Raw genomic sequence first — 10,167 nt, forward strand, 5'->3', positions numbered from 1 at the left:
CTAGGCTGGCCAGTGGCAGATGCAGATGGCCTGTGTGAATAGGTGACTGATGTCACTGTCCTCAGGAAGTCACATTCAACATAAAAGAGAGAGAGAGAGTTCATTTAACGGCTCCATTTGGTTACATTTTGTACATTTGTTTTGGTTACATCTGTACACTCTCAGCGTTATAAATGTGTAAACTAACACTGAGGATTTTACTGTGTATGTCCAATCTACAGTATTAACCGAAAAAAATATCTAAACCCTATATCGAACCAATAAGTAAATAATCCAGAAACAAAATCTAATCGATTTATTTATAAACAACAAAATCTGGTTAGTCAGATTAACCACTTCACCCTTTATTATACTTTGTTGTACAACGGTGGTTGTAAAAATTGTGAAAATAGCCAATCTATAAGCTCACAACGCATCGCGTCACATCGAGACGTGTTGTGAGCTTGTAGATCTGCTTTTTCACCATTGAAAAATAATAATTGTTCTTTAATCGTAATCGAGACAAAGGTTTGAAATAATCAGACAGAAGTATTTATTCACAAACTTATTTTCACCCTTCATCCTTCTTTCCACTTTCCACAGCAAAATCCTTAGCGTCAATTTAAATCTCGAGAGGTTCTATGAGTTAAAGTAACACTCAAAGTACACAGCATACACATCCTCTCATGGGTACATTTTTACACTCTCAGGGTTAAATGAATGGTCAGGGTTTTACTGTGTGTATAGCCTTTACAAACATCTCTCACCATGCCACACCCCCCACCAGCACCCCGTTTCTCTCTGCCCTGCTAGTTCAGTGCAATTAAGCAAATGGGTCATTAATTAATCACCACAGGCAACAGGACACAAGAGGAGTTAAGCAGACAGGACGGATAGGACTGCAGTCCTGCAGAGACACACTATATATATACAGTACAGACCATTTAAATAAAAATGTTTTCAAGATTTTTTAAAATCTTTTAATAGCCGAAGTATAAAATAGGGTTCAAGTGGTTAAACCGAATGTGAAGCTATATTAACAATTGTTTCTGGGGGGGTTGTATTTTTTTTTAACACAATAGCAAATAATTGCAGATCTATAAGCTCACAACGATGCTACGCGGCGAGCTTGTAGATCGACTATTCTTGCGTGACACTGTTGATTATACAGAATCATTCAATTGTTTGTATAGGTATACATACTGTATAAAATCCTAATTAACCAAAAAATAAACGTGCTTCTCAATTATTCAAATGATTGAAAAAGTAATCAATACAATAATCGCTGCCCTAAATCGCAGCCCTAAACACATACAGTACACATACACAAACACACACACAGGCAACACAAACTTTTGACATTTCATAGAATCGAGCCTCCACGAGTCTAGATGTGAAAAACTAAATGTCAAAGGATAATTAAAAGCAGATTGATCATTGATTTCAGTTTGTCATGCTCTGGTGAATGGCAGCTTGGCAGGAAGTTTTGAACTTGAACTTTCCCTCTAGGCTTTCCCTCAGGCGTTGCAAAAAAGGCTGATGATGAAAGTCTTATCTATCTGATGGCGAGCGGGAGAAACACTGATGGAAGAACGCTGACAAATCCTTCTTTTATACGAAACACAAATAAGGCTATTATGCAGTATTCTAAAATAAATAACATAAAAATAGTTTGATTGCTACACTCTCGCTCTTAGATATTCGAGGACGCCATGCTGAGGCATCACTCCTGAGAGAGGGCCAGTTACAGTACATCCAGTCCACATGCATTTTGCACAGTGCATGCACTTCTCATTTAATACAACCCATTTCCAAAGTGAATCTGTCATATCAGAGGGCAGCTACAAATCAATCCAAGAGCCACAAAGCTGGAAAATCCATTAAAAGGGGTGTGTGGATCCTTTCACATACACACACAGATACGCACACGCACGTGCACACTCACGCAGTAGATTTGGTCTGTCTCAAAACAGCGTGAGGCATCAATGATAGTGCAACCCAGTGGGTGACAGAATGGTGATGAATATTTAGAGGGGGGAAAGAAAAAATCACAAGCAGCCTAAAATATGCATCCCTTCAATTCGGCTCCTCAAGCCATCAATCATCCCCATAAGCAGCGCAACTAACGAGTCACCTTAATGCAGTGTCAGCATCTCTCCAGAAGATGGCAGACTTGACTTCAAACCATCAAGAGGAGGGCAGGCAGGTGAAATGCACTGAATTTGTGATACAAGTGACACATTCAACAGGGGAGAGATCATTTTTATTATTATGAAGGATATACATGAAAAAGCCTATGTAATCCTGTGACATCACTTCCTTCAACTCGACCATTCGGTCCCACTTCTTCGGGGGAAAAGCTGCGGGGAGGAGAGCGGAGGTGCATCTTCCTTACGGCACGTGACATCCCTTCATTCTCTATTTCTTCCTGCCCTGCTCTCATCTTGTTGTCTGTCAGCAGGAAGGAGAGCGAGACCGGGGGGTCATCTGGCATATAGAGGGGACGGTGGGGGTGTTAGCGAAAATGACACAGGAAGAGAGGTTTTGTTCATCCTTGGTTTTGTCGGTTTTTAGTCACACTCGGCACTATCTGATCTGCCTGAGTTACAGCAACAGGAAGGAAGGGGCCACCGACGCTCAGAGACTCACACAGGAGGCCCGCTACTCGCCCGTGAGGGAGACAGTTTAGCCTATTCAACATCTAGAGTGCAGCTTCATGTCACTATACTGCAGAGATATGGCAGAGCTAAATATGAATGTAGCAAATTTGACCTTTATCTGGTATTTAGTCAGAAATTACTACGGCTAAAAGCCCCTCTACGCTGCCAAATTAGACTCGAACACTGCAGAGAACAACATTATTTCTCTCCATAGGGCCCTGTGCATTTCATCCACTTCATCATCAAGCCCATAGAATGATCTAAACGTCTGCTTACCAAAGCATTCCATTTAATATTCTGACTGTGCTCCTGGCGCCAGAACAAGAAATGTTTTATGAACTACTTATTGACCAAAATGATTCATTTGGTTCTGCCGCTGCACTTCTGTAATCAAATTGCCTCCCTTCATTAGGGAGATTACTCAGCGGGCCGGAGACAAGAGAGCGCAGGACCAGAACGACTAGCCTGCTGTAATTTCATTACAAGGGTTTTCTTGATCTGACACTGCACACAGAAGCGGAGAGCACAGAACACTCTCTTTCTCTTTCACACACGCATAGAGGTTTCCACATATAGCCTAAGTTGTATTTATGTCTCCATAAAACTGACATTGACAACACACATGGTAAAGATAAAGATGACCAGTAAGACTGTTATCTCAATTAGTAAAGATACAGCCAAAGCAGTTGCCATAGTGAATACAGGACAATATGTTACACTTTGTATTCATGCAAGAAACCTCTCTAGTTCCTTTGTGGTCAATGAGAGGATACCTCGACTGGCCTTTCAGTCTAAGCAGCAGACTGACACGTCCATTGCAGTTAATCACTGTCTCCACCAGGTGGTGCTGCAACCTTATCATCTAACATTCACTGAAAGGAAGTGATGGTGCCTGGTTAATGAAACAAGCCCCACTTCCCCTATTTTGTGTTTGCTCACCGGCCACATGACATAGAAACCAAACAAACAGCCGCGCCCACATGAACCCACTGATGCTAAGGCATAACTTGAAATTGAAGGTCAATTCGGGTATGAGTGCATTTAGCCACCTGTAAATAAAATGCATGTATGCTATAAATGAAAACGTTCCGACTCAATGTTCTCCTTTAGCAGCCTCTATAAATCAGATGAAGCAGCAAACATGTCATCTCTAGCCCAGTTCACCATGCGGGTAGTTAGTTCCTTATTGATTCTATGCCTCTCTGTGTTACAGTACCACTGCGACCTGTGACCTCTGAACACTGTGTAAGCAGTGTAAGGCTGTAACATACACTGAGCTCAGGGCAGAGGGAATACCATGAAGGGGGGTGGGGTGGGGGCAGGCTCCTTAATTGGACCGTGTGTGGGGCCTCCTCCCAGATAGCCTTTCAATCTTTTATATTTTCCATAACACCCTGCCCTAGAGAGGTGTTTTCGCGTGGATCACCACACTCACGAGCTCAAACAGTCGCCGGAGGACTTGCGGGCCACCTTGAAACCTAAGACTGCTAGCAATAGTCACGAGTGTGCAGTATGTGTGTCACACACACACACACAATAGGCGAATGGGGACGAGGCCAAGGCAGGGTAAGGTGTAAGGAAAGACAGTTGGTTAGAGGTGAGAGAGAAACCTCTGCAGTCTATTGGCTGGATAGTCACATTGCCATGCTGCAGTTTGCTGCTAATAAGCTGCCTGGTTTTATTGGCTCCATCCTTAGGGGGCCATTTGTCCTCTCCACAACCTCACATGTGTACAGTATCCCCCCTGTCTTGGCCGTGTTAGTTTAGTTTAAATGAAAAGTATTAACATAGATTTAAAACCTAACGAGGATAACACAATAAAGTCCAGGATTTATTTCATGTGGTCCTCATACACAGAACAATACATGACATGAACACATGATCGACTCATCTACCATAAATAAATAAACAAATTTGCGAGACGTTAATAATACACGTTACAAAGATACAAAACAGCCTGCACTAAATACAATATACTACCTATATTATACTGGAACCTATTCCAGTAACCAGGTCCTGTCGCCTTCAAATATCGCCTTAAAATATGGGTGATTATCCAGCTCAAGTCAGGATGTGAGAGGACTGGTTCCCTCCTGTGCAAAGGTAATTACAGACTCGCTCATCCCCAGCAGTCAGAGGATATCGTTACACTGTGAAATCCTAAGTGATAATTTAGCTCTGAGAGTGTGTGAATGTAACCAAATGGAATACGGGTCCATTTGGTTTACATTCGTAAACTCTTGAGTTAAAGGTTTATAGGGACAGTAATTGCAAGTCACGTCAATTTAATTTTACTACCAAATCACGAGTTGCCTAAAGGCACTTTCACATAGACCAGGTGTAGACCATACTTTAAATTAATGACACAAAATAATATATATATATGTTATCTGTATGTGCTTTCAAACAACTGAATTACCAGCCACTGTTTTATTCAATTTCATTTGGGAATCTATTTGAATCTTCCCAAGATTGTCAAAAACCAAAGATGCACATTCTGTAACTACTCCTGAAATAAATATATCAGGCATGCAAACAGCCCCGAGGTGAAAAAGGTGAAAAAGGTGACAACATGTTTTTCGGGTCAGGTGTTGCCCTATTTGGGTTCAAAACGGCTATTGTAGCTTTTCAGCTACAAGTTTGCACGTCTGCTATATACAGCTGAGTGCAACAGTGTTAGGGGAACAATATCATTTTGAGATGTAGGCAACAGGCATAGATTACATGAGTTAAAGGAGTAGTTCACCCAAAAAAAATCTTATTTTCTATCAACTGCACACCCCATGAAGTCTTGAATTCATGGATTTTGTTTCGTTTTTGTCGCATTCCTAAGCCAATAATTTGATTCCCGTCTCCTACCGGCTAATGTATCCGGTAGGAGACACAAAGTAGATCCTTTGTGTCTCCTACCGGATATACACCCGGTCATCAAATTATTGGCTCGGGAATGTGACAAAAACTAAAAAGAATCCATGAATTCAAGGCTTCATGGGGTGTGCAATTGATAGAAAATAAGTATTTTTGGGGGTGAACTACTCCTTTAAAGTATGTACGATAGGCCTACTTGGGGAGTTGGTAGCATAGTTTGTAGAAGTCAGATGGTAAAAATTAAAAAAATGCTGTCAATACTGACCCCCCACGGCCCATCCACATCCAGCCGAGGTACACCCCCCCTCCCAACCAATTAACCTAGTTGAAACACTGGCTCAACACTGAGTTGATTTCTACTGTGTACTCTTACTGTGAAAGCATGATTAAAGGCACACTGTGGTCTTATTTGAGATTTCACACTCACAAACAGGCGTTCACGCTCACGCAGACAGACAGGTGTGCGCAGAACATCGTACGCATACAATTGAATTCTCATGCAAATGCATGTACTTTTGTTTGTCCTCATATCGAGGGATTTATTGCAATCTAATAAGCATCAATGTGATTCAATACAGCAAGTTGGACTCATCGTCGTCATCGGAATAATTCAAGACTCCTGAAATCTGTACATACAGTGAGGAAATTGATTCAATATAGAAAAATACATTCATTGTTTATCATTATCATCACCTTGTCATAGACAACAGCAGATAACTGAATTAGAGAGCTTCGTCGTTAGAGATAAGATAAATCTTGGGAGACCACTGAAATCTTTTCTATTATGTAAAATTGTTTGCGTAAGAGTTCAGAGAGAGGTAGACCTTACGGGTATTCAAAGTCATTCAAAATGATTTTTTTCACGTCCTATATTGGTTGCTTAGAGCAGTTGTTCTCTACTTGAGAACCACTGGTTTAGAGACCAAAATAATGGAACATTGGAGATCAAGCCTGTCTCACGTCATAAACCCTTCAATCACATACGCCCACGATCTTAATGGAACAACTAAGCGGCCTATTTAAGCAGACTCTACCTATTTAAGCAGACTCTACATGCTCAACAACATACTCTCTCCACTACCACTACTGCCAGGTGCCAGCTCATCAGTGACCAAACTCCCACCACCTTCCCAGCCGCTAACCAGAACCGTCTGTACAACAACCTAGTCGGACCCTTTTTCTTTCACGGAACGCTCGGCCCCAGCGGTTCTTGTATTCCTGTATTCATTTTACTGAGTTTAAGGTTAGGAATAAGTTGAGGGTTAGGCATAGTTTTAGTGAGGTTAAGGTTAGGAATAAGTTTAGGGTTAGGCATAGTTTTACTGAGGTTAAGTTTATATTATCATGTTCATTTAATAACTACGCAACTTTAATTTCTACCCTATTGGGGTTCATATTATAATGTCTATAATAACTGTGTATCTTGCCTCATGGGGGTTTGTTAGTTCAGAGTCAAGTCTGTGTCAATCATGCTTGCGCCGATTTGTTGCTGGAGCATCACAGGAGTAGAGCCACACCCCCAAATACAATGCATAATATCACTGCAATAAATGGTGTTCATCTCGATGAGTGTCCTGACTGTACTCCATTAACTATTCATGAACACAAATAAGTTCATTATTCATATATCAATACCCCAATGTCATATTGATTTGAACAAATCAAAACAAAAATAAACACATAAAGGAAGAATTATCCCCTGTTCAGCAGTCAAGGTGCTTTTTATATATGCTCTGTCATACACAATTGTCATGGAGCACTTAATGTAATTTATTGCATTGCCACTTTTGTAATGGGACTTTTTTAATAGGCCCATCGTTCTTTATTTACAGACTCTGGTTAATGGATCATAAGTAAAGCACGTCATGACCTGGAATACGTCATTCATTCCTCCCAGTGCTATGCAGCCTTTCCAGTTTTGTTGGGTTGGCAAAGTGATTATTTTTCTTATGGGAATTGCAGCTAGCTTAGGCTACTTGCAAGCTTATTTTGCTAGTATTGCATCATGTGGCTACCAATGTTAAGATTCAATACACTGCTATACTTCTTCCAAGAACACCGAAAAGGTTCTGGTAGAGTGAAAATTCTGAATGTAGAAATAAAAAATCTTCTGGCACTGACATTAGTATGTGCAGGCCGTCTGAGTGCCATTTTCTGAACACACCCAACAGTAAGAAACTTTGCATTTGAGGAAATGTAATGAAAATGTCATGATGTACTACCAGGAAACAGTCAGCTTTACATGTACATTGTTTACACTCAGTCAGAGTTAAATTAACACAGGATGTATGAGCTGATGAATTCAAAGACTCGTAATTCCTTTGACATTTTACACTAGCATGCCTGATTTGCAAGATGGACATCATTTGTAGTTAATTTAATTGTGCCAGACGACAATAACAATCTATTGTTATGGTCCCCCCCCCAAAAAAACTAAAACAAAACAGTGAATCCATTTGAAAGCCTGTCCTGTGGTTTACAGCTGTTGCCTTTGGTCCTGTAAGTCTCCCTCAAAGCCTCTGTTGTCATAGTGATGCGGATGTCTCCCGAGGTCAGGTGTTGGTGGGTCAGTGAGTGGCACCTCGTACAGGGGCTCCCCTCCCGAAACTGTGACCACAGTGACATCTGGTGGCGACGAGGACGAGTTGACCTCCCCCTTCTCCTCCTCCGCCTCCACTCCCAGGGCCTTGAGGATGTCGCACTTGCACATGGGGCAGGTCCTCTTCTCCAGCAGCCATGGCTCGATGCAGGCCTTGTGAAAGATGTGTCCGCACGTCAGCACCGTCACCACCTCCCCCACCTTGTAGCCGTCGATGCAAATGGCACAGGTGTGGAGGTCCGACCCGGTCTCCTCGTCCCCTCTCTTCATCGTTCGGACCTCCAGCTGGCGGATCGCTTTCTTCGCCTCGTTCTTCAGCCTCTGGTCGGCGGTCCTCTGCACCCGCATGTTGTGGAGCCGGTGGGCCGAGATGAACACAAAGTAGGCGATGGATGCCGCGGTCACAATGAAGAAGGCGATGGACAGGAAGTATAGCCAATACGTGTCCATCCAGGGTCCGTGGGCGCTGCCGGGCTCAATGATCATCCTGACTTCGATCCCCCGTTTCACCAACTTCACGATCTCCATGCCCGGTATGTTACCGATCATGATGGCCACGATGCCGGTGGCGTCAGAATGTGCCATGTTAGTTGTCCTGTTCCCACTCCCGTCCTCATTGTACAGCACCACGGCAGACGCTCCCTGCCGCTTGGCGGCGTTTATTTTCTCACTGAAGGTGCAGTTCCCCCTCTTGATCAGAGCGATCCATGGTGGTGAGCTGGCATTGCGGTTGTTGAAGGGGTCTTGGGCACATCCCATGGGGTCCGAGCTCGGCAATGTCACAATGCCCGTGGCCGCCTCCAGGGGAGAGTTACGGCCGTACAGTCCACATTCGCAGTATCGGTTCACAGTCTGATTGGTCAGGTTGTCGTAAAAGCTGATATCCACCAAGGCTGTCCAGAACAACAAGGCTGTTGAACGCTGAACAAACCCCAAAAAACACACCACCAACAGAAGATATAGCTCTGTCTTCTTAGCCATGGCAGTGCTCTCTCTTCCTCAGAACAACAACATGAAGCAGTCTATTGGGGTTTCTTTGGCTTGCAGGAGTACTCCCTTGTCAATTCCAGTTCCTGTTTGTCTGCTCCACAGCGATCTGACTGCTGCTCAGTTTCACTCTACCTGCTGTCAACGGTAATCTGATATGAGCCTTTGGTAACATAACACGGACTTTGCGTCAGCCACTCACCTCTCCTTATCTGCCTGAACCTTGAACACTGAGCACTCCTCTCTCTGAGAGGGGCAGGGTGCTGGAATTTAACAAGTTGAAGTACACAAAACACACGACGTTCCCGACAGCCAAAGGCACAGCATACAATAAGGGACAGATAAGAAATTGATAAGGATAATTTCACTGGGCATAGGTCGAAAAGACAAAGAGTAGCTCAAGTGAAACGAATAAAAGCTGTTTACTTTTCCATTTGTCACGATGAGAACGAACTCTTCCTGTTTTTCAGGTCTAGCTGGTTCCTCCTCGGTTCCTCCTCCCCTCTTTTACAGTGACTGACATAAGCACAAGGTGAGATGCAGCTAAATGGATTCAAAGTGCAGTACTTCCCTTATAGTACTACACACACCAATACGCACATTATCCTAAAAGAGTTGGTTTACCCTGCATGGACAGAAATATATATTGTCAATATCTGTCATATATCTCTATATATGTCTGCTCCTATATCCTGCTGCTACAAAATACATGCATGCGCGCACGCACACTAAGTGTACACAGAGGAGTCTTGCCAACTTATCATTGTACTTTACCACAAGTGACCCCCCCCCCCCCCATACTGACCCCCTCACACACACACGCACACGCACACGCACACGCACACGCACACGCACACGCACACACACACACACACACTCTCACACACACACGCACGTTATATAACTTATCAAGATTGTGCATGGATATGTAGACCTCCAAGCTATAGTGTGACATTTACTCTTAATGTTGTTGCGTCCACAGTTCTTGATAACCAAATACATGCTACAGTTCCTCAAATGGTAATTCCTCTATTCTATTGAGGAAAAACGTATCATAGGATCTCAGATGAACAC

At 43.0% G+C, this 10,167-nt stretch overlaps 1 protein-coding gene across 1 annotated transcript; it reads right to left on the reverse strand.

Moving 5' to 3' along the window:
• Positions 1-6,996: 6,996 nt before the first annotated feature.
• Positions 6,997-9,551, reverse strand: LOC308083292 (E3 ubiquitin-protein ligase RNF128-like). Its single transcript, XM_080425568.1, has one exon. The coding sequence runs from the start codon at positions 9,085-9,087 to the stop codon at positions 7,984-7,986; it is 1,104 nt and encodes a 367-aa protein (XP_080281694.1). The 5' UTR covers positions 9,088-9,551; the 3' UTR covers positions 6,997-7,983.
• Between the last annotated feature and the right edge of the window lie 616 nt (positions 9,552-10,167).

The sequence above is a fragment of the Gymnoscopelus braueri genome (genome assembly GCF_963280865.1).
Source record: "Gymnoscopelus braueri genome assembly, chromosome: 1".
NCBI lineage: Eukaryota > Metazoa > Chordata > Actinopteri > Myctophiformes > Myctophidae > Gymnoscopelus > Gymnoscopelus braueri.

Coding starts and splice junctions, on each gene's coding strand:
- LOC308083292 (XM_080425568.1), bottom strand. CDS start 9,087: ATGGCTAAGAAGACAGAGCTATATCTTCTGTTGGTGGTGTGTTTTTTG.